Source organism: Saccopteryx leptura, chromosome 2 (assembly GCF_036850995.1).
Source record: "Saccopteryx leptura isolate mSacLep1 chromosome 2, mSacLep1_pri_phased_curated, whole genome shotgun sequence".
Taxonomy (NCBI): domain Eukaryota; kingdom Metazoa; phylum Chordata; class Mammalia; order Chiroptera; family Emballonuridae; genus Saccopteryx; species Saccopteryx leptura.
The window spans coordinates 206,296,580-206,322,114 of record NC_089504.1 but is presented as its reverse complement, the minus strand read 5'-3'; the positions used below and the strand labels follow the sequence as shown (position 1 = coordinate 206,322,114).

Below are 25,535 nucleotides of genomic sequence, written 5' to 3'. Positions count from 1 at the left end.
AGGACACAATGATGTCAAGAGTCAGTTAACTTAAAGAGGAAAAAAAAAAAACAGCTGAAATGATCCAATCTGGAAAAGAGTGAGAAATAAGATATATAAAATAAACAGTGTTTCAGGGTCTGGGATAATTTCAAAAGGTCTAATATATATGTAAGTAAAACTCTAGAGATGAGAAAAAGATTAGGACAGGGCACATATCTGCAGACATAATGGTCAAAAACTGCCCAAATATATTGACAAATACAGATTTACAGGTTCAAGAAACTCAGTATACCCCAAATAGAATAGACTCAACATAAAAAACAACTAGATTCATCCTAATCAAAGCAATGAATACAAAGAAAATTACCTGAAATCCACAATTCAAATCATCATGGATTTCTCATCAGAAAATTCTCATTAGGAAGCTAGAAGAATGTCACCCAGAATTATTTCCAGGAAAAAAAATCTGATGAAAGTAGGGCAGAATGTTTTCAGATGGAAAATATTAATAGAATCTGTTCCAAACATATATGCTGTATAATAAATGAATAAGAAAAATTTTCAGGCTGAAGGACCAAAATGTCAGAGGGAAATTTGAATCTTAAAAGGGAAGAAAGAGCAAAGGAGCCTGACCAGGTGCTGGCGCAGTGGATAGAGCATTAGACTGGGATGCAGAGGACCCAGGTTTGAAACCCTGGGGTTACTGGCTTGGGCGTGGGATCATAGATATGACCCCACCATTCCTGGATTGAAGTCCAAGGTCAGTGGCTTGAGCCCAAGGTTACTGGCTTGAGCAAGGGATCACTCACTCTGCTGTAGCCCCCAGGTCAAGGCACATATGAGAAAGCGATCAATGAACAACTAAGGAGTCACAACAAAGAACTGATGCTTCTCATCTTTCTCCCTTCTTGTCTGTCTGTCTCTATCTGTCCCTCTCTCTGTCTCTCTCTCTTTCTCTGTCACACACACAAAAAAGAGCAAAACACATGGTAAATAAATGAGTAAATAAAATTTTATTTTCTCTTTATTTCTTTAAAATATTTATGACATCAAAACAAATTTATCATAATCTGGTGATATTCCAATGAATGTAGATGTACTGCATATGAAAACAATAATAAAAAGATCTGTATGAGGCAGGTGTTAAGGGACCCATATAGTTGCAAAGTTTCTACATTTAATTTAAAGTGTCAAAATATTGACTATATTTAGACTGTGAAATGTTAGAGGTTTATATATTATAATCTCTGGAGAATAATTTAATAAAATAAAAACAAAAAATCTATGAGGTATTATCAATATATGAATTAAAATATTAAAATTTTCAAATAAGGAAGAAAAACAGATAAATGAAAACAGAATATTAAGAAAAGGCAGAAAACACAGAATTGTAAACCTAAATGAAACATATTAATAACTACATTAAATTTAATAGTCTAAACCAGTGATTTTCAACTGGTGAACTGTGGCACATTGGTGTGTCACAAGTATTTTTATAATACTGTATGTAATACCTGACTAATTCCATGACATTGACCTCTTTTCTCTTAGACTGTCCAATAAAAAACTGACAACAACCAACACAACAATAGCATTCCAGTGTGAATGAATCAGAACTATACCTTTTTTTTTGTCAGATTGGCAAAAAATATATTTTCGTGTGTCCTGCATTATTTTAGTAATTAGTTTATGTATGCCAGGAGTTGAAAAGGTTGAAAATTACTGGTCTAAACCAATGGTTGGCCAACTGTGGTCCTTGAGCAAAATAGAGCCCAAGTTTATGCTTAGAGTTAAGAATGCTATTATACTTTTAATTGATTGCAAGAGAAAAATAAATTCAACACACCTTTAAAATGTTTTTTTGGGGGGGGAAAGATACCATAGAAATACCTGCAAAATTTAAAATATTTGTAACCTAATCCATTTACTGCTGACTCCTGGCTTTACCAACACTCTGTAAGGTAGAGATTGATAGAGTAGATTACAAAGGAATATTCTATTACACTGCCCAAAGACACACTTTAATGTGAAATCAAAATACAAGGTGGAAAGTAAATAAATGGAAGACATATACAAACAGTAAGCATGAAAGAACTTGAGTATATTTTAATACTAGAGAGAATACATTAAATTCAAAGAGGTGAGAGGAGTAAAAGAAATAATTTATGAGAAAGATATTCATGGGAGAGATAACACACACACACACACACACACACACACACACACACACACACACACACATCAAAATTTCCAGAACCAGTAAGCATGTTACTTTACATGGCAAAAAGGACTCTGCAGCTGTTATACAACTAAGGGTGTGGAGTTGAGATGATCCTGGATTATCCAATGTGGGTCAATAAAATGGCAACCAGAGATAAAGAGGGAGATAGGAGGGAAAATGCAGAATCAGAATGATGTGATTTGAGAGAGACTCTATCTGCCATTGCAGACTTTAAAGATGAAATTGGACAGTGAGCCAAGGAATGTTCGCAGATTCTAGAAGTTGAAAAAGACAAGGAAACAAAATCTCTCCTAGAGCCTCCGCAAAAGAACACAACCCTATGTACACTTTATTTTATTATAGTGAGAAATTTCAGACTGCTGACATCCAGAACTCCAGAAAGATATTTTTTGTTGTTTACAGCCCTTAAATTGTGGTCATTGATTATAGCAGCAATTGGAAACTAATATAATATACAAACTATTGTAGAATCCTGTATTGCTTCGCCAAGCTTTAAAATACATGATGCAACCACCAACAGGAAAAAGGGAGAGGAAAAGAGTTCACAATCATGAAAGAAGATTTTAACACCTCTCATTCTGATAGCATAACTATACAAAAATGTTCAGTAAAGACATAGAAGATTTAAACAATACTATTACCCACCTGGATCTAAGTTATATTTATAGAACACAAGATACTGTAACTGCAGAATATATATGCTTTTCAAATATACATTGTATATGTATCAGTATCATATGATGGAACATAAAACAAATATTAATAAATTTTAAAAAATGAAAATAACACAGAGGGTATTTTATAAGCACAACTGAATTAAATTAGAACTAAATAACAGCAAAATAGCTAGAAAAACACCAAATATCTGAATATCAAACATATTCTTATGAATAACTATGAAGGTGTTTATTTTGTTCATTAGATTCCACACATAAGTGAAATCATGTGGCACTTGCCTTTGTTTCACTGGCTTTTACAGATGATGGGTTATGGAACTTATATAATTTTATTAAGCAATATTGCCCCAATAAATTCAATTAAAAGTAACTGTAGTAATGATAAAATGCACCACAAATTAAAAAATAATTTCAACTGACAGACAATAAAAATACCACATACAGTCGTCCCTCTCCATATCACAGTTCACTTTTCGTGATCACACTGTATTGCAGATTTTTAAATTGTATATATCTAATTTTGTATAGCAGATTTTTTGCTATATCGTGGGATTTTTTGGTATATAGGTATTTTTATATATTTATTATTTTAATTATTTTTGTGGTAAAATAAGCATTTTCTAGCCTAGAAATTAAAAACAAAATAAAAATGTAAAAATATTAATTAAAACATAATATTGAAAGAATATTAAATCAAAATAAAATATGTAGCATGTAGCAGATGAGTAGACAAAGACTCACACCTATGGAAAATGCAGCTACAGCCACTTCCACTTGAGTTAGTCTGTCTACGTGAGATCGTACAGGGCACACTATTGGCTGATGGATGGGAGGTGACCAACCAGAGCACTGTGTTTATGTAGTTTTAAGAATGTAGAAAGTGTTTAAGAGCAAGGAAGCATTTATAAGACTGTGGGAAAGGTTAATAGTAGTGTGGGAAAAGCTTCCAAGAATGTAGGGAGGGTTTATAAAGCCTTAAAATATATATATAAATAATAAAATAAATATAAGGTCACTACTTTGGAGATTTTCACCTATCGTGGGAGGTTCTGGAAACTAACCTTCATGATAGACAAGGAAGCAGTGTAAATGTTGCAATAATTAAATATATAAAATATAAAATATGGAAAATATATAAAATAATTAAAATATTAAAAATAATTATTAAAATTAAATAAAGTTATGCTATTTAGATAGGAATTAATATAGTGGCTTACTGCTATAACTCTTTAAATGTGGTAAACAGACTCTGACTTTCAAGCAGGACCCAGTTAGTGTGTGTGTGAAATTATACCTAAATAAGAAGTGGCTTGTTGTTATTTGCATTAACTTTGTAAATTAATGTAAATAAGAACATCTTAAAAAGTGGTTTAATGTAAACATTTCAGTAGATTGACATAGAGGGGATTCCCTGCAAGGAACTCCCAAAAAGGTGGTTTGAGGTGATAATTCTGTACATTGACACCGATTAGAAGGTGTTGGCCAGAAAAGGTACTAAAGCTGAGGGGCCCCGTGCTGCAGTAGTTGCCCAGACTCCAACGTTGATGTGGACTGTCTCCACGCCGCTCTGAGCTCTGACCAAAGACAGCCAAGAGGAGCACGCCAACAGGGCCCCCTTAAGCTGTACCCAGGCATGCCAAAAGGATTTGTGAGTAATAAATTGCCTTTGTAATTATTGCAACTAATTTGTGTGTTGGTCGTATTTTTCCTCCGGTGGCACTTAACAGTAGCATCCTCATAGCTGCCTCAAGAGTAGTCTCGAAGAGGCTGCCAGGCCTGCTGATAAGCAGGACTGTCCCACTGCATGGGGAAGTCGAATCAGGGATGCCTGATCGATGTAGAGCTTGGGCTCTACTGGGACATTATTATAATTTGTGATGTATGGTTAAAGTATGGGTTGGTGTGAAATTTAGTTTTATATGATTTATTAGAAAATAAAAAATATCTAAAATAAGTGATCTACTATTTCACCTTAAGAATTTATAAAGAAATAAAAAAGCACATCCAAAATATAGAGAAAAATAGAAATAAAATCAAAACACTAGAAAACAGATATATAATAGAAAATATAAATTAGTAAAGGCAAAAACTAATGCTTTGTAATGATCAACATTAGTAAACCCTTAGCTAGAAAAGTCTTTTCAATAAGTAGTGCTGAATGATTTGTATATATGGATAGAAAGATAATACATACTGATTCTACACATATGCACTCCAAATGTATCATTGACTTTAATGTAAAATTCAAATCACCAAAACATTAAAAAGAAAGCTTAGATATAAATTGTTTAATTAGCCTTTCCATTAATTTCTTAACAAGCAGTTTGTGAATATGTAAAATAATATAATTTGTGCCAGTTCTTAAAAAATATTTGCTTTCTAGAGTTTTAAATTAGAAAATGCATCTCGCTTCACAATTATCATCATAGTATAGTAATATTAATGTAATAGAATTTCTCCAAATAAACATTTTGTCAATAAATATTTTATAAATTCCCACTAAGACAGCTAAGTCCATTCAAGTATAAGAGAACCTCTAACATTGATGATTAGTGAATATTTATTGGGAATAAGCTTAAATTTCTTCCTCTTTTAATGACATATGTACCAGAGTATTCTAAAATCACATGCAGTGACTTAAAGTAGATTGTAGTTTCCTTTTACATTTGCCTTCACTATTCCCCAATCTCACAGTTACAAACAATTTTTATAATTATTTAACAATTTTTTATCATATTTCCTACTTTCAGGTAATAAACACTATTTTAATAAAAATATAAGTACTTATATTTAATCATTTAAAATACTATATCATATCTTATGAAGATGTAAAATAATTCAACAAAACAGCTTGAATAAGATAAAAACTCTTACTACCTATGTGAAACACAGGACAATTAATATTATAATAAAAAGAGAGGAATCTAAGAAAATGTTGACCTATAACTGATAACTCAATAATAAATAATAATATAGTTCAGCTGATATGTGTTTCAAGTTTAACATTGAAAAAATGGACAATTTTTAGAATAAGTGTCAAAAACATGAAATACAGCACTGTTCCATGTCCTGTAACATCCACTAGATGTCTCCAATAACTGACTTCGAACGGCTACATTTTTTCTAAAGCTGTGTGTTGAATACAGGTACACTAACCACATAGGTATTTTGATATTCCAATTAAAATTCCCAATTTTTTTTAAGCAGAAAAGGTTCTTTCAATAAACATATAAAATGAAAAGAACTTACACTCAATATCAAGGTACATGGTCTTTTGGTGTCCTCCAATTCTACTTGCAGCTTCACAGTCATATCTCCCTGAATCTGACAACTTCACATCTTTAATATGCAAGGATGAGCTTCCAAGATGCCCTTTGACTTCTATACGGCCGTCTGGGCTCTGTTTACAATGAATCAGGAAAAAGAAAGATTTTATGTTTCTTTTGTATAAAATGATGACCAAATATATGATGTCTATGATATCCACAGTAAATAAAAATAACCTCTTACCTGCATTCATATTTTCCCCCCAAAATGCAGCATTTCTATATTTGTGATTTACAAATATTAGCTTATCCATTTTACCTTTCCACTTGCTTACAGGGACATTGACCTGTAATAAAAACTTAATTTTATCAACCTCTTTTATTTAGCATGCTCTTTGCTTTTTAAAAACCAGGAAGGGTTTTGTTGGTTTCCAATCATATTTTTTGCAAACATACAAAAGAACATCTTTCAATTCTACTTAAAACCTACCAATGAAAATGATATTCCTGTGGCACTTTAGTTTCATATCCATCATGTAAAAACAAGTATCAAGATTTATGAAATTTAAAGCCTTAGGAATGGATAATTTTCATTTTTAAAAATGTGCAATAGCACTTCTCATAAGCATAATTAGTACCAGATGATAGTAAACATAGTTCTATAAAATTCACTTTTAGGAAGTCAATAAATGAATACAAAGATGATTAATTACTTACTCCATGAATACTGACTCAAATAAAGGAGCTGCTTATAATCCAATAGTCTATAGATTATATGTCACATAAGTATTCTTGTCTGCAACAGAATTACCAAAGCTAATATTATTTTCTTAAGTTATTAAATATCTTTATAGCACACATATTAAAACAGAGATAGTTTATTCATTGAATTTTATTTCACACCATCAGAAAATATATTGAACTTTTAGCACTTTATAATTTATTTGAAATGTGCTTAACTGTTATTGAGGCAATTCTGTTCAATATTTGAGGTTTCAGTGCCTCATAAAATATTTTATGCCATGCATTTATTTTGAAATATGTATGTTATTATGTAACAATATAATAGCTGTTTAATTTTCTATATCACTGAAATTTAATTAAATTTTAATACATTTGTGTACTTTGTATTATTAAAATTTGGCATTTAATCATTATTCTTTATTAATACCAGAAGACTGTTATAAAGCTCTTTTTCACACAAAGTTGACTGGGTCACAGTAAGATTACTTTTTTTGCTTTCAATTTTTAGACAGCATGGAATTATTATATAATCATAGCAGTCATATAATTTATTTCCTATCAGAAAAATAGTCTTCAAAAACAAAGAAATAAAAATGTATGAGGGATGCATTCTGTGACTTAGATCAGGATTTCTAGGAAAACCATATGTTCCCCACTTCTGAGTGTTGCTAAAAAAAACATAGTAAGGTGAGGTTTTCAAGCAGAAGGCCATTCTCTCCTGCCAATTTTTAACATGTTCAACTGCCAAGTCCATTTACTTAATTGATAGAAAAGGAGAAAAAAAAAGCAAAAATTCACGGAAGGTCAGCACAGAATAAGTAAACACAAAAGCAAAATGGTCAATTTGCTAGACACGTAACTAATTTTGAATAACTTCGTGGGCATTCTCCTTACCTCATTGAACCTTACCTCATTGAACCTTATTGAGCTATCTTTCTTTCCTTATCCGCTGACTTCCTTTGGCTTCCAGAAACCTATAATCTGTTTTTCCTCCATTTCACCTCTCTTACTACTACTTGGTCTTAGCTGAAGCCTACCTGAAGTCCCCTGCATTCTGTCTTGGACTTCTCTTTTTGGTGAATATACTCTGCTCAGTTCAGTCATCTTTAGTCACTTTTCTTCAGCCAGGATCTCTCTCTGGAGCTTCAAAACCAGGTATCTCATTTGCAGGGCTCAACTCTTTGGCACGTATATCATCTGTCATCATCCGATTTCTGCACACGGTCTTTCTTTCCATGAATGATACTAATTATTTTCCATGTCCCAGGCTATATCTGTCCTCAGTTTTGGGTTTGTTTCTGAATTTTTATCTATGTATATTCCAAATTATGAGAAATCACAGTTTCTACATGATCATTTTCCATTTTCAGCAATTGTGCTTTGGAGCCCTCTCTGTTCTTTGCTTTGTGCAGCTGATTTGAAATGATATTGACAGGTATCACTGGATTTCAGAGAGAACAATTTCATGAAAGCTGAATGTGACCGAAAAAGACTCCCTGACTCTGCAAAAGTCAGCAACATTATGCTATTTCCTATGTTTCTCTAGCAAAAAAAAAAAAAAAAAAAAAAAAAAAAAAAAATTGTTCCAGCTGCTGAAATTATTTCTTGAGAAGCTAAGAATATATTTTCTTTTTAAACAAACTTTTAATTCTCATAACTTTATGACAGTTTCACATCCTCTGTGCTCTCTGTTCATAAACAACATTGTATTTCCTCCTAAATAAAATTCTATTCCCTTAGCCTGACATTTAAAGACTTCCATATGGCATCACTTGTCTAAGCACACTTTACAATTTGGATTCCAGTTAATCTGAATTACATGTACTGTCATGAATATCCTGTGCTCTCCAGAAGTAACCTTCATTTAAGACCTGTGTTAAATCATTCTGCCTTTATCTCTTGCAAATTTAAATGGCAGATTTCTATCATCATTTCTTTAATTTTTGACCACATATATGTTTACAGTCAAAATAGTCCCTTGTTGATTTTGTTACATAATTATTATAAAGGAGTATTATTCATTCTATATTATATTTATAATAAAGGATTATTTATAATTACTACTTGAGTTTCATGCTTCTCTTAGGATGTAGGGCCTTTGCTAGTTTAGTTAAAAATTCACATGTAGGGTGGTAATATTATAATTGAATTAATATGAGAACTTTTTTATGGTATTTGATATAAAGTCATTTGGAGTAGTGCCTAGGGCAGAGCCACCATATATTAAAATTATTATATAGTAAATTAAGTTATGGTATATTTACATATAATTTGAAAAAAATGTAATTTCTAAGCTATTTATTTACTATGTGTTTTTTCAATGGTGGTTACCATTAAGTAATGAAAAGGGTACCTACCATGTTCATTGTAGTGCACTATCTTGTGAGTGCTTCTGCACTCCATCAGCCTTTGCTACTGTTAATCTCCATCCTCTCCCCCCCTTTTTTTTGTTGTCACAGTTTAAATTTGGTTTTATTGTGTTCTTGGTGGAGCTTTTACTTGTGGCTTTGTTTTGTTTTGTTCTTGTATCTGGTTGGAAAACCCCCTTTAGTATTTCCCGGAGTGGGGGTTTTCTGATGATAAATTCCCTCATCTTTTCTGTGTCTGTGAATGTTTTTATTTCTCCTTTGTATTTGAAGGATAGCTTTGCTGGGTAAAGTATTTTTGGCTGAAACTTCCTCTCTTTCAGGACTTTAAATATTGGGGTCCACTCTCTTCTAGCTTGTAGAGTTTCTTCTCAGATCTGATGATAATCTAATAGGCCTTCCTTTATATGTTGTATTCTTCTTCTCCCTGGCTGCCTTGAGAATTTTTTCTTTGTCATTGGTTTGTGCCAATTTCATTATGATGTGCCTTGGAGTAGGTTTATTGGGGTTAAGAAAACTTGGTGTTCTGTTTGCTTCTTGAATTTGAGGCTTTAGTTCTTGGGAAGAACAGGCTTGGGAAGTTCTTGTCTATTCTTTGTTTGAATATGTTCTCCATTCCATTTTCTCTCTCTTCTCCCTCTGATATACTATTATTCTTATGTTACTCTTTTTGATGGAGTCAGACAATTCCTGTTGGGCTTTCTCATTTTTTTAAATTTTTGAGTCTTTCTCTTCTTCTCTCTGTTGTGCCTCAAATTCCTTGTCTTCCATGTCATTAATACTATCTTCTATCTGGCCTGTTCTATTAGCTAAGCTTGTTACCTCATTTTTCAGGTCATGAATTGAGTTTTTCATCTCTGTTTGATTTGTATATATACTCTCAATTTCCTTGGTAATATATTCTTTGTGTTCGTTGAGCTGTTTTTTGAGCTCCCTAAATTGCCTTTCTGTATTTTCTTGTATATTGCTGAGTATTTTTAGTATTTCTATTTTTAATTCTCTGTCATTTAGCTCTAAGGTTTCCAATGTATTAAATTTTTTCTCCATAGATTTTTCCTCATCTATCTGTGCTACATCTCTGTCTTTTGTATCCATTATATTTGATTTCCTTTTCCTTAATGGCATTTGAGGGTGGTTTTCTTGATAGCACTAATGAGAATTAATCAAGAATAAAAAGTAAAAAAAGAAAAAAATAGAAAAAAAATTATTTTTTTCTCCTCTCCCCTCCTCCTTCAGAAAATATCATGATAAACTTTAAATTATATTGTGCTAAATGGAACAAAAACTACCTATAACAGAGGGCCTGAGTTGGGGAGAAGTGATAAAGGGGCAAAATAGGAGGTAGGGACCCACAAAATGCAAAAAAGGGAAAAAAAATTGGATCAATAATTAAATTATTTGCTTGTAAGTGATGGTCGACTGAGAGTTATAATGAGAGGGATAAGAGGGAAACAGGAAAAAGAAAAAAAATACTATTGTATTAAGTGGAGCAAAAACTAGATAGAATGGAGAGCCGGGGTTGGGGAAATGCTAATGAGTAAAAAAAAAACAAAGTAAAAAGCACCCAAAATACCACAAAGGAAAAATTTGAGTCCCAAATAAAATAATTTGTTCATGATACAAGGATTGAATGAGAGGAAAGGTAAAGGAGAAAAGAAGAAACTAATAGAGAGAGAAAAAAGAAAAATGGAAAAAAAAAAAGAGAGAGAGAGAGTTAAGGGTTTTGGACTGTAACCCTCATAGAATGAAAGGAAGAAGAAAAGAAAGAAAATGGGAGATGTAGCACTTATGGTTAGTGTAGTTTAAGAAGAGGAAAGAATAAGGCAGGCAGAGAATAAAATGACCAAGGTGGAAGAAAAAAAAATAATAAAGACAAGAAGATGAAAGAAACAAAAAAAAAAGTGGAAAAAGTTATAAAGTCTGAGGACTTTTCTTGATTTTTAGAGGTTATCTTCCCCTTTTTTCTTTCCTCTCCCTCTTCCTGGTCGGTGATTCTGTACCCCAGGCTCTGCCCCTGTGGCACGCTTAGGTAGAGATTTGCGGTTGATAAGTCTCTATGGCGATGTCATATATTAGGCTTCAGTCTCGTTGGCAGGCGAGGCTTGTTAGCATTTGCAGGCTCCGACAATGAGAGATTCTTTTTTCCCCTGGAGACTCTCTCCTAGTCTCTCCTTTCCAAATTAGCAGCCTGATGATCCAGCTATGAGGTTGCCGCTGTCTCTGCCAGGAGGTCAAAGAGCTGGCAAATCCCCACTGTATCCCCACTCAGCGCAGGGCTCTGGGTAAGGCTCTGTCAGTCAGAGCCACCAGCATAATCAGGTGGGGCTGGGAGCCAATTTCTCTCAAGGTGTCTTTCTATGAGCCTCCCGGCATGTCCAGTATGCCTCAGCACTCTGTGGGACCACTCTCCCCAGGCTTTTTGCATTTTGTAACCTGTTTTGGCTGGGAAGAAGATGCCCTAGTTGCTGCCTGCAGAACAGAAGGTCTTTTTTTTTTTTTTTTTTTTTTTTTTTTTCATTTTTCCGAAGCTGGAAACGGGGAGGCAGTCAGACAGACTCCCGCATGCGCTCAACCGGGATCCACCCGGCATGCCCACCAGGGGGCGATGCTTTGCCCCTCTAGGGCGTCGCTCTGTTGCATCCAGAGCCAATTTAGCACCTGTGGCAGAGGCCACAGAGCCATCCCCAGCACCTGAGCCATCTTTGCTCCAATGGAGCCTTGCTGCAGGAGGGGAAGAGAGAGACAGAGAGGAAGGAGAGGGGGAGGGGTGGAGAAGCAGATGGGCGCCTCTCCTGTATGCCCTGGCCAGGAATCGAACCCGGGACTCCTGCATGCCAGGCCAATGCTCTACTGCTGAGCCAACCGGCCAGGGCAGAACAGGAGGTCTTAAAAGCTGCCAGTTCCTCTTTTTCACGTACAGCCCTGAGTATGACAGCTTTGCCAATAAGAGCCTCTAGCTTAATCAGGTAGGCCCTATGTGCATAGCAAGAGGCACTAAATAATATCACGTCTCTTCTTAGATTGCTGAACTGAGAGAGATCTTGTCGGTTAGAGCCACATATGTCAGTTGGGCAGTGAGCAGACTGTGGGTTAAGCTAATTTCAGCAATTGGGTCCATAGTTCTGCTCCTGAGACAGACTGCAAGCTGCTTGCTCGCCCCTCCCCCTAACGCTTTGTATTTTTCTTCCCTGAGATGTTAGCCTGAATAGCTGGGTGAGGCTCCCTGCCGTCTGGGAGAAGTTTGGGCGTAGGGAAGTTCACTTTTGAGCACTCCCTGCATGCCGCTGTTCAGGGTTCAGGGACCACATCAAGACTCTGGTCACAGCCCACACAAAGGCCTCTGACCCTGCCCCTCTGTCCAGGAACATGGGCACCCACTCCTGGGGTGCTAGGAGGAACCTCTCTCACACTATCCGCGCTCGCCGACCAGGATATTGGGGCTAATGGTGGCGGCTGCTCGCCCATCTTTGCCAGGGTCTGACTGAGTCTCCGCAGGCACACTCTTTCCTCGGCTTGGACATCTGTGGTACAGCCCGGCTCCCTCCACATCGTCAGCCCTCACTCTATCTCAGTACCAAGTGAAAGCAGCCTTTGCTCAGGTTAGTGAAGAAGGCGGAGTGTTCTGTTCTTCGTCTTATTTCCTACAGGGTTGATTATATATTTAGTCATTTTTTCGCTTGATCATACCTTCGTGTTCAGTGTGTGGGACTTCAAGACATTCCAAGGATAGATTTTTCTGTCACTGGTTGAAGAACTTGTTGAAATTTTGGGAAGAGTTATCAGTAGTGCTCCTCACGGCGCCATTTGTCTGACGTCACCCTACTATGTGTTAAAAACTTGAATTTATTATCTTTATTAGAATATGACAAAATACCTTATTAAAAGCAAATACTTCCCGACCAGGTAGTGGCGCAGTGTATAGAGCATCGGACTGGGATGTTGAGGACCCAAGTTCAAGACCCCAAGGTCACCAGCTTGAGCCGGGGCTCATCTGGTTTGAGCAAAGCTCATCAGCTTGGACCCAAGGTCGCTCGCTGGCTCGAGCAAGGGGTTACTCGGTCTGCTGAAGGCCCGTGGTCAAGGCACATATGAGAAAGCAATCAATGAACAATTAAGCTGTTGTAATGAAAAAAAAAAAAAGCAAATGCTTCATTTTTTAATTCAAAAATAATGTTCTTTTGCAATAATGAAAGGTAAATTTACCTCCCTTGAAAACTAAACTGGCTTTGTTGCTTTTTTAATGATAGATTTTTAACTTGTGAAAAACTATTTGTATATATAAAACTAGCAGTCTATTAGTAAAAGTGTTGGTATTTAAAATTATGATTAAGAAATCTAACATTACTAACTGAAATCTAGAAGAATAGAATTTCTTTGGAAAAGTGTGTGATTCCCTGGGTAATTATAAGTCATTTTCAGACTTAGTATTGGTGCTGTAATAATGCATAATATGCATTAATCTCAAATACTTCCACAAGAAGACCAAAGTCATTCCTTCTCATTTCTTTTTTTTTTTTTTTTTTTTTTTGCATTTTTCTGAAGCTGGAAACAGGGAGAGACAGTCAGACAGACTCCCGCATGCGCCCGACCGGGATCCACCCGGCATGCCCACCAGGGGCGACGCTCTGCCCACCAGGGGGCGATGCTCTGCCCATCCTGGGTGTCGCCATGTTGCGACCAGAGCCACTCTAGCGCCTGAGGCAGAGGCCACAGAGCCAACCCCAGCGCCTGGGCCATCTTTGCTCCAATGGAGCCTTGGCTGCGGGAGGGGAAGAGAGAGACAGAGAGGAAGGCGCGGCGGAGGGGTGGAGAAGCAAATGGGCGCTTCTCCTGTGTGCCCTGGCTGGGAATTGAACCCGGGTCCTCCGCACACTAGGCCGACGCTCTACCGCTGAGCCAACCGGCCAGGGCCCTTTCTCATTTCTGACATTCCAAAGGACATCTCTCCTTGTGCCACAAAAATGCATTACACATTTCTGAAAGAAAATTCACTTATATCTTGGCTTTGATTCACCACCTACTAAAGATTCACTTAAGACATTTGATATTTGACTGAGACAGGTTAATGGATATATTAGCTGTCCATCTAGTATTTTCAGGTTCATTCACTGCATTAAGTAAGATGATTAAAATGTGTCTGACTATACATTATTATTCCAATTCTTTACAGAAAGAGGCTCTCTGCAATTTGGTTTGCATTATAGTCTTTGCCTTTTCAGAAAGTCAGTTTAAGAACTGCTTATTTGAATCGTATTTTAATATTTTTATAAAATGATTAGTTGAGGTTGCTGTCCTTTCAATAATTCATTGATCAAATAACTATGTGATCACAAATTTCTTAAGGTTGGTGCAAATGTGAATATTTTATTGTCAATTTTAATTGCCTGACAGTTAAAATTATATAATGCACCACATTTATAGGTTAGTTTTGTGACCTTACCTGACTAGACATGTATTGCCAAATTTAGAATCCAACTGTAGTACACAATAATACATCTAAGGTGTTAGGTAGTTCTTATCTTTCTTCTTCCTTACGCTAACACCTTTGAACCTTTCTAAAGTCATTTATCTCACGTTGGCCTTTTTAGAGAACTGTGAATCATGTCACTTAGTTACTTAACATTTTTTTTTGTGTGTGAAATTATTCAACAATAAGCATCCAGGCACCGGTACACGCTGAGAAAAACAGAATAACTTCTATCAACCCCTTTGTGGAATTAAACAGGGAAGACAGATACTGGTTTTAAAAGATAATACAATTCAACTGAAAAGTTCTGTAACAACAACATAGTTCCATTTTGTAGGTAAGTAGAGGTGTGAGGTAGAGTCAGAGGTGTGCTCACTGGAAAATTGCATGGTGGACTGAGATTTGAAAATGGTGAACAAGGGTGGTGCAGAGAATTCCAGTCAAATGGCTCTAGATGGCACTTGAAAAACTGAGGGAAGCCAGCAAGTGCACAGAAGAGAGGGCACGTGGGATCTCCTAATATTGGGCAGGTAAATAGAGAATGCATGCAGAACACTAGACAAATGCAGATAAATACAAAAAACTGCATCACTGCATTATAAATTCTGTGTGATTTTTCATAATGGCATTAAATCTGTGCTGAATTTGAATTAAACTCAACTTCAAATACTTGGTTGGCATCAAAACAAAATTTTGAAGTACTGTAACTAAAATAGATTTAATCCGTTCCAGCCTTATGAAACATCCCCAATCTATCCTAAATTATGAAAAAAGACATGTTTTTAATTAAGAAATGCACATGTATACTTTACCAATACATAACAAAATATATGAAATAAAATAAAAAAGTGTTATTTAGTACTGTACTGTATTCTTACCTTGGAGACAGACGAGTGTGGCTAACGGAGGTGAATGGTAGAGGAGGAGGGAAGGAGGAAGGGATGCAGGCACTGTAGACACGTAAACTAAAACTGCACTTTCTTAACACTAAATGTAAACTAAAACTGCATTTTCTTTACTTTAAACAAAACTAAAACTGCACTTTATTTACTTAAAATGAAACCACAAAAACTAGTGGCAGCTTCCCGAATCACGACTCGTATCTCGGAATTTGCTCGGATCTTGAACAAAAATACAGACCAGTCGCAGCTCATATCTTAAAAAAATAAATTCATATGTTTGTCTGATCGTATCTCAAGGTACCACTGTATATCCTAGTCACTGTCACCAAGCTGAATTCTCAGCAGAAATATGAACACAAAAGGAAAAGCCCATATGCTCATAGGTCAAAAGTCTTAGAATGAATAAAGTGACAAGTCATACAAAACATATGCCAGTAGATATTGCATTCAGGAACAACATGTAATATAGTCTACAGATATCAGGGACACTTTCTTGTAGGTCTTTTTGTCTAAACTTAGACCTTTAGGATAAATAATAACAACAAACAAGGCATCACACTAGCGGCATAAATTAAGGTCCCACATCAAAATAAAATGTAGAACTCTTCTTCAAAATCACTGTACATTTCAAGACAAAGGCAGAATATTAAATCAAACTCAGAATTCTTCTGAGTATTGAGCTCCATGCTATTGTGTACCCCATACAGTCAGCTGTGACCAAGCATCAAGGAGGGAAAGTAAAGAAGAAAATGGAAACTAGAGAAGCCTGTACTAAAGGGGTAAAAGCATGTTCATAAGGTGAAAGAAGCTCATTGGAGCTGGCGTAACACATACAACGTTAAGAGTTAAAATGGCTGGAAAGTCAGACAAGACTTCCACTAAGAGCCTCGAAGTCAAGAGAAGACCAATAAGAATGTAAAAAGATGCTCAACATCATTAGCCATCATAAAATTAAAAGTGGAAACCACAGTGCCACTTCATGTCCTCTAGAATGACTAAAATCAAGAAGACAGATAATAACAAGTGTTGGTGAAGATGGGAGAAATTGGAAACACCATTCATTGATGATAGGAAAGCAACATGGTGCAGGTATTTTGTATAAAAAGTGTGACAGTTCCTCAAATACTTAAACACAGAATTATTATATGACTCAGGAAGTGAACTCCCAAGAGAAAGATATGTATCCACACAAAAATGTATACATGACTGCCCATAACAGCATTATTATTACAACCAAAAAATTATAGCAACCTAATACTCTATTGTGCTTAACTAAGTAAAACGTGGTATATCCAGGCAAAATAATATAATTTGGCAACAAAGTATGCAGATGACTCAGATGTATCTTTGTTTTTACTTTCATCAGGATGATATCCCTGCAAAGATACCATGAGTTTTGTGTCAAATGCCAGTTTCATGTTAAATGCAGCATTTACATGGACGTGAACTCAGTGTTACCATTCCTTGGTTTTAAATTTGTTAAGATTTGAATGATTATGTATCATTTCTCCCAAATTTATATTAGTCCAAGCCATATAAATAAACTGACACCATGTCTGTGATATCAATGCTATTTATGATGGTCAACAAATGTGACTGGAGCTTAAGAAAGTAAATTAGAATAAGAAAAACATGCTTGTAGTATGACTGACCATAATTTTGGCAAAAATATTCGCTATTCTGACAGATATTTATTTTTATGTGTGTGTAAAATTTTATTCAAATATGGTGATAGTAAAACAAAATATTTGATAATAGAGATGTTTTGAAAATTCATATGTGAATTCAAGCTATAAGTATGGTGCTGGAGTAGAAAAATCCCACTGATTTAAGCCACTTTCCCATGTAAAATTTATTACTTTCTCCAGGCTTTAGAAACAAGAAAAATGGGATGATCACTACTGTTTTGGGGTTCCCAATTTGCCTGTATAGCTTTAAAAATGAAAAATAAGGAAAATAATAATGACTACTTATTAAAATAAATCAGTAAGTGCTGCTTCCATATATTGGCTATTGTAAATAATGCTGCCACGAACATAGGGATGAATATATTCTTTTGAATAGGTGTATCGGATTCTTAGGATATATTCTCAACTTCTCTTTATCCTTTATCCTGGAAAGAGAAGTTCTAATAACAAGAATTTTGAATTATGATTAGTTCCATACTCAAGGTCAGAAAATGCAATGCATTGTCATCCAGTGACCACCTCTTGTCATAGTTATGAGAATACTCACAGTATACCATGTGCTGCAAGTAAGAGCATCACTTTATTCAGGCTGAACCAAATGTAGGAAAGTATCTGCTAATATGTATGTACATTTTGCTCATTTTTAAAAACCACACCATGCCAAATACATACTCAAATATCATCATTAGATATATAAAAATTTTATATAATGAATATATATGATTATTGTCATATATGCTGGTATTATTATATCAAATATATGCCCTTTTTGAATACTGAGTTATGCTGAGTGACTAACAAACTTTATACTGATTCCTCATAATGACACATTGGGTGGTGGCTTTGAGGAGTGAAAGTATTATCAATATATCAAAACTTGACAATCTTCCCGAGTTGTGTCACAGTCTGACTATATGTAATTAAGATAATTATCTTAAATGAAAGCAGTGTTTACTTAATCATAAATGTTTTATATAAGATATGAACATAATACCAAAAAACTAGTCACCATATGCCAAAATACCAAACCACAATTTTATCAAATAATTGCATTACATATATAAAGAAACAACCTATCTCTAAGAGATGGCTAAAAATGAAAACTATATAACAAATACATAAGCTATATTGAGCTGTATTTGTTTACTTGTTATTTTGTTTGTTTATGTGTTTTAATTTTGTTTTATTGTAAATAAAGCAACTGCTCATTAAGATAAGACAAGGTAAAACAAAGACTGCATATACAAACCAAACTTTTTATAATCATTAGAAGTTCAGATTAAATAAGGAGCTCTTCAAAAAAGATCTAATCAAAGGTTTTAAATTAATCTGACCAGGCAGTGGCACAGTAGATAGAGCGTCAAAATGGGACATGGGGGATCCAGGTTTTAAACCCTGGGGTTGCCAGCTTGAGTGCGGGTTTATCTGGCTTGACCGTAGGCTCACCAGCTTGAGCGTGGGGTCACTGGCTTTGGCGTGGGACCATAGACATGACCCCATTGTTGCTGGCTTGAGCCTAAAGGTTGCTGGCTTGAAGTCTAAGGTCGCTGGCTTGAGCAAGAAGTCACACGCTTTGCTGTAGCCTCCTGGGTCAAGGTACATATGAGAAAGCAATCAGTGAACAACTAAGGTGTTGCAACAAACACTTGATACTTTTCATCTCTCTCCTTCCTGTCTGTCTGTCCCTATCTGTCCCTCTCTCTTTCTCTCTCTCTCTCTGTTACACAAAAAAGTTATTAAAATAACAAAATAGTACATCGAAGAGAGTTGGAAATGTTGATTAAATGGTTTTTTAAACCAAAAGCTATAATTTTTATTATAACTGTTCCCAAGTATGAGATAAAAAAAATCAATGCTACACCCCTAAACCACAGAAAGAATAAGACATATTGTGGACTATATCAAAAACATTAGGACGAGATAAAGCAGCCTATATTTCTACATTATATTCCCTCTTCTAAACCAAAAGAATTATGGACCAGATAGTCCTGTAATGAATCTTTTCAGTGAGGTGTATATACCAATCATTAGAGGATGAAAAAAGTATGAGTATTACCATTAAAGGAAAGTCTGGTGGAGTTAAGACCCAGAAAGAAGAGATGGTCCAAGAAATTACAATGCCTTTGCTAGAAAACCTAAAAATAATGAGTAACAACTTTATCAAGCTTCTAATTGTGTTGGGATATGCTGATATAAGAAATGGTCAAATAAGATCAGTATAGGCAGATTGTTGTGAATTTTATTAGAAGGTATTTAAAAAGTATACTATTTAGTTGGTAAATATACAGTATGTTATTTCAAAGGGCTTATCACAAAAGGTGGAGAGCATGTTTCCTGTAATATATGAAAACAGTGGATAAAGCCACAGTAAACCTCCAACATCTTTTCTATAGCACAAACAGAAAGAGTGAGCAGTTCTATTGCTTGCTAAACTCCTGTTTATTATAAATTCTATGTGAGATCCCTTAATTATCACCTTTTCTATCATTTGGAGCCGTGAGAGATTTTAATTTATTTATGAGTAAACAAATTATTAATTTATTAAGCTATCAGAGGACTACACCAATTCATTCAAACTGTTTATCAATGGAATTGCTACTATTATGTTACTGTCATGTGTTTGTTTAAAATTCTGTCCCAGCGTAATTACAGGCCCCATTACTCTGTTGGATACAGTGAACTTCATAACTGAATGCAAATATCCACAGAGTAAATCAACTCTGATGTTTTGTACATAGTTTATGTTCTTATATGGGTTCAGATTTTGTAACTAAAAGAACAGTGGTCTATAATTTATGCTTAGGTTATCTAAGAAACTCAACCATTAACCTCACCATACTCAGAGTTAATAACTGTTAAAAATGAATATTCTATCACATAAACTTCAGTTTGGCAGTCAAGGACTGTCTCAGCAAACTCAAATGTAAATTGAAACTGCATCAGGACATCAAATATCTGTGACAGTTATCACTACCATTATGACTTGCAATATGTTGTTAATGCTCTAGATCAGCGATTTTCAACCAGTATGTCAAAAGAATTTTTAAGATATGCAATACCCACTATTCAGTCTGGGGCACTGAACTCCTTTCCCTAGAGATTGCAAATAAAAAAATGACAACAGCTAACACAACAATAGCCATCCAACATGATAAATTAAATTTATACCTACTTTTTTTTCCAGATAAGCAAAAAATATATATTTTGGTGTGGCACAGTATTTTAATAATTAGTTTATGTGTACCATGAGACAAAAAAGATTAAAAATCACTGCTCTTGATGGATAAGGTACACACACCATTGTAAAGCTTACAATGTCCAACGATTGATGGAGGAAATGTGAAATCCTATTTGGCTAAAATGAATTGATCTTACTAGTAGGATATGACGAAAAAGAGAAGGGAACTGGAATTATAAGAGTGGCCTATCGTGTAGAGACATGTAGTTAAGGAATAGAAGGAATTTAAAAATTCTGAGGTTTCTGAACAAAAGAGTGATAATACCTGGCTTATTTCAAAAGGACCAACAATAGCTATTTTAGTGAGAATAAAGGGGCAAGGGTGGATACACAGAGACCCCTTCAAAAGTCATCATAATAGTCTAGACCAGTAATTATGATAGTGTGGACCAGAGCATTAACAGTAGAGTGCTCACAAATGTTTAAATTTTAAATATATTTAAAATAGGGCTAATAGAATTTGCTCATAAAATTAAAATATGGGAATAATAATATACAAGAGTCAAGGATAACTTCAAGAATTTTAGCCAATATAACTGGAAAGAAGGTGTCACCATTCACTGAGATTGGGATGTGGGAGGGAGAAGCAAATGTGAACATAATATATAGAACTGGACTCAATATTTTCACTTTGAGATATTTATTTAGTATCTGAATGGAATTGTCTAGTAGGTCATTGGATATAGAAAACGAGGGTTTAGTGGGGAGTTTCCATGGTTGAAATTTGAAGTTTACTGAAACAGTTGGTAATCAAAGCCATGTGACTAGGTAAATAAATCAATGGAATAAGTATGGTTAGGAAGAGAATCAAAGAATGGACTCCAAACTAGGGCCTGGGTATGTAGAGGTCAATTATATAACATGCTGATAAAAGGAGAGGAAAGGAGTGAGAAGGATGGCAAGTAGATAAAAAGGAGAGAGTACTACATGCCAAAGAACATGCTTCAAGCAAAATAAATTATTTAATTGGGTCAGTGTTGCTGCTATGCAGAAATATAAGAACTGATACTTTATCATTAAATTGAAGAAAGTGAAAGTCACTGATAAACTTGCCAGAGAGTTTCAGTGGAGTGATGTGGTCAAGGCCTGAATGTAGTATATTCAAAAGACAACTGGAGAAAGAAAGAGAGAAAAGTTTAAACAATAGTTTCAAGTGCTTTTGCTGGGACAAAATATAGAAATCAGATGATATCTGGATGTTTTATGTAGTTACCTATCTATCATCTATCTATCTATCTATCTATCTATCTATCTATCTATCTATCTATCTATCTAGTTATCCATCTATCTAATCTATCATCTATTATCCTACATCTATTTAATTAATTTGCCCATTATCAGTCTATTTGCACATGCATAAATGCTACATGCATGCACGTTAGATATGTAAACATATATACATATGAAATGTATATCTTAAATATAAATTATATGTTATACTTTTAACATATAATGTATATTATCTACAAATAATAAAAGAAGTAATAGAATATTTTTGAAAGTAGAAGAGAAGGATGAATAAGGTAGTGAATGAAAATAAATATTAGGAATACAGAGATGAATTACTGGTCAGAGGTCCATGGTTTGTTAGAGAGGATGGGAACTAGTATTCATAAAAAAAACTTAGATATTAATTCATGGCAACTTACCAGTTTACCTATGTATGAGTGCAGATGTAGTAATAGGATTTTGTTAAAGATTTCTTTTGATTGTTTTTCTTTTCTTAGTAAAAGAGGAAGTAGATGATTACCTGAGCTTTCTGGTGATACAGAAATTTTGTAAATTTGAGGACAGAAAAAAATGTATAAGGTTATTATATAAATACGGTCAAGAAAAGCCAGGAAAATGAAATATATGGTGTACAAAATGAAGAATACAGATTAGGTATAGATTCTAGGCAGATCATTTTGAATGACTTGTTTTTTCCAATAAAGTTCAACTGCCTTTCTGTATGTGTGGAATAGGCATGGAGGTTAATTAAACTATGACTGGTGTTTGCTAAAAAAGTTTAATAAAGTAATCAAGAATTGAGTATCTATGAGATACAGATTTTAATAACAGACAATGAAATTTAAGTGGGGATTAAAAATGAGCGTGGATTGTGGTATGGGCCCAGAAAAAGATGGTAGGATCCACAATTATTAGAATTACATTGTTTCTCCCTATGAGATAGAGTATAAATATGTTTTTTATTTTGGGGAGATTAACCATTAAATATGTATCTAAAATAATCTGGCGTCCAAGAATGAAAGAATTAAAAGTTTTGACAAGAAATGTTTAGATTGCAAAACAACAGCAATTATGTTGCTCCAAGACATAGATCATGAAAATAACATCATGATGAAGCCGATGAAAATTCTTACCTAAGAGGTTTTTTTTTTTAAATAATTTTATTTTTTTAATGGGGTAACATCAATAAATCAGGAAACATATATTCAAAGATAACAAGTCCAGGTTATCTTGTCGTTCAATTATGTTGCATACCCATCACCCAAAGTCAGATTGTCCTCTGTCAACTTCTATCTAGTTTTCTTTGTGCCCCTCCCCCTCCCCCTTTCCCTCTACCTCTCCCCCCTCCCCCCGTAACCACCACACTCTTATCAATGTCTCTTAGTTTCACTTTTATGTCCCACCTACGTATGGAATAATGCAGTTCCTGGTTTTTTCTAATTTACTTATTTCGCTTCGTATCATCTTATCAAGATCCCACCATTTTGCTGTAAATGTTCCGATGTCATCATTTCTTATGGCTGAGTAGTATTCCATAGTGTATATGTGCCATATCTTCTTTATCCAGTCATCTATTGACAGGCTTTTTGGTTGTTTCCATGTCCTGGCCACTGTGAACAATGCTGCAATAAACATGGGGCTGCATGTGTCTTTATGTATCAATGTTTCTGAGTTTTGGGGGTATATACCCAGTAGAGGGATTGCAGGGTCATAAGGTAGTTCTATTTTCAGTTTTTTGAGGAACCACCATACTTTCTTCCATAATGGTTGTACTACTTTACATTCCCACCAACAATGTATGAGGGTTCTTTTTCTCCACAGCCTCTCCAACATTTGCTATTACCTGTCTTGCTAATAATAGCTAATCAAACAGGTGTGAGGTGGTATCTCATTGCCGTTTTGATTTGCATTTCTCTAATAGCTAATGAAGATGAGCATCTTCTCATATATCTGTTGGCCATTTGTATTTCTTCCTGGGAGAAGTGTCTGTTCATATCCTCTTCCCATTTTTTTATTGGATTGTTTGTTTGTTTGTTGTTGAGTTTTATGAGTTCTTTGTATATTTTGGATGTTAGGCCCTTATCTGAGCTGTTGTTTGAAGATATCATTGCCCATTTAGTTGGCTTTCTGTTTATTTTGTTATCAGTTTCTCTTGCTGAGCAAAAACTTCTTAGTCTGATGTAGTCCCATTCATTAATTTTTGCCTTCACTTCTCTTGCCTGTGGAGTCAAATTCATAAAATGCTCTTTAAAACCCAGGTCCATGAGTTGAGTACCTATGTCTTCTTCTATGTACTTAATTGTTTCAGGTCTTATGTTTAGATCTTTGATCCATTTTGAGTTAATTTTAGTACAGGGGGACAAACTGTAGTCCAGTTTCATTCTTTTGCATGTGGCTTTCCAGTTTTCCCAGCACCATTTATTGAAGAGGCTTTCTTTTCTCCATTGTGTGTTGTTGGCCCCTTTATCAAAAATTATTTGAATATATATATGTGGTTTTATTTCTGGACTTTCTATTCTGTTCCATTGGTCTGAGTGTCTATTTTTCTGCCAATACCATGCTGTTTTGATTGTCATGGCCCTATAATAGAGTTTGAAGTCAGGTATTGTAATGCCCCAACTTCATTCTTTTTCTTTAGGATTGCTTTGGCTATTCGGGGTTTTTTATAGTTCCATATAAATCTGATGATTTTTTGCTCTATTTGTTTAAAAAACATCATTGGAAGTTTGATGGGAATTGCATTAAATTTGTATATTGCTTTGGGTAATATGGCCATCTTGATTATATTTATTCTTCCTAACCAAGAACAAGATATATTCTTCCATCTCATTATATCTTTTTCGATTTCCCTTAACAATGGTTTGTAGTTTTCATTATATAAGTCCTTTACACTCTTTGTTATGTTTATTCCTAAGTATTTTATTTTTTTTGTTGCAATCATGAAGGGGATTATTCTTTTGAGTTCGTTCTCAATTGTTTCATTGTTGGCATATAGACAGGCTATTGACTTCTGTATGTTAATTTTGTATCCTGCACCCTTACTGAATTGGCTTATTGTTTCTAGTAGTCTTTTTGTGGATTCTTTGGGGTTTTCGATGTATAGGATCATATCATCTGCAAAAAGTGATACCTTTACTTCTTCTTTTCTGATATGGATGCCTTTTATTTCTTTGTCTTGTCTGATTGCTCTGGCTAGAACCTCTAGTACCACATTAAATAAGAGTGGAGAGAGTGGACAACCCTGTCTTGTTCCTGATTTAAGCGGGAAAGCCTTCAGTTTAGTGCCATTTAATATGATGTTAGCTGATGGTTTATCATATATGGCCTTTATCATGTTGAGATATTTTCCTTCTATACCCATTTTGTTGAGAGTCTTAAATATAAAATTGTGTTGTATTTTATCAAAAGCCTTTTCTGCGTCCATTGATAAGATCATGTGGTTTTTGTTCTTTGTTTTGTTGATATGGTGTATTACGTTAACCGTTTTACGTATGTTGAACCATCCTTGAGATTCTGGGATGAATCCCACTTGATCATGATGTATTATTTTTTAATATGTTGTTGTATTCAATTTGCTATTATATTGTTTAGTATTTTAGCATCTGTATTCATTAGAGATATTGGTCTGTAGTTTTCTTTTTTTGTGCCATCCTTGCCTAGTTTTGGTATGAGGGTTATGTTGGCCTCATAAAATGTGTTTGGAAGTATTGCTTCTTCTTCAATTTTTTGGAAG

General features: G+C 34.7%; 1 protein-coding gene across 2 annotated transcripts in view; it reads right to left on the bottom strand.

Annotated features, from left to right (window-relative positions):
* The window catches only part of NCAM2 (neural cell adhesion molecule 2), a 562,390-nt gene that overhangs the window by 155,628 nt on the left and 381,227 nt on the right, over nucleotides 1–25,535 (bottom strand). For both annotated transcript variants that reach the window (XM_066369923.1, XM_066369924.1), the window contains exon 9: nucleotides 6,151–6,301. In XM_066369923.1, coding sequence (XP_066226020.1) covers nucleotides 6,151–6,301 — 151 coding nt within the window. The remainder of the gene's footprint in view (nucleotides 1–6,150; nucleotides 6,302–25,535) is intronic.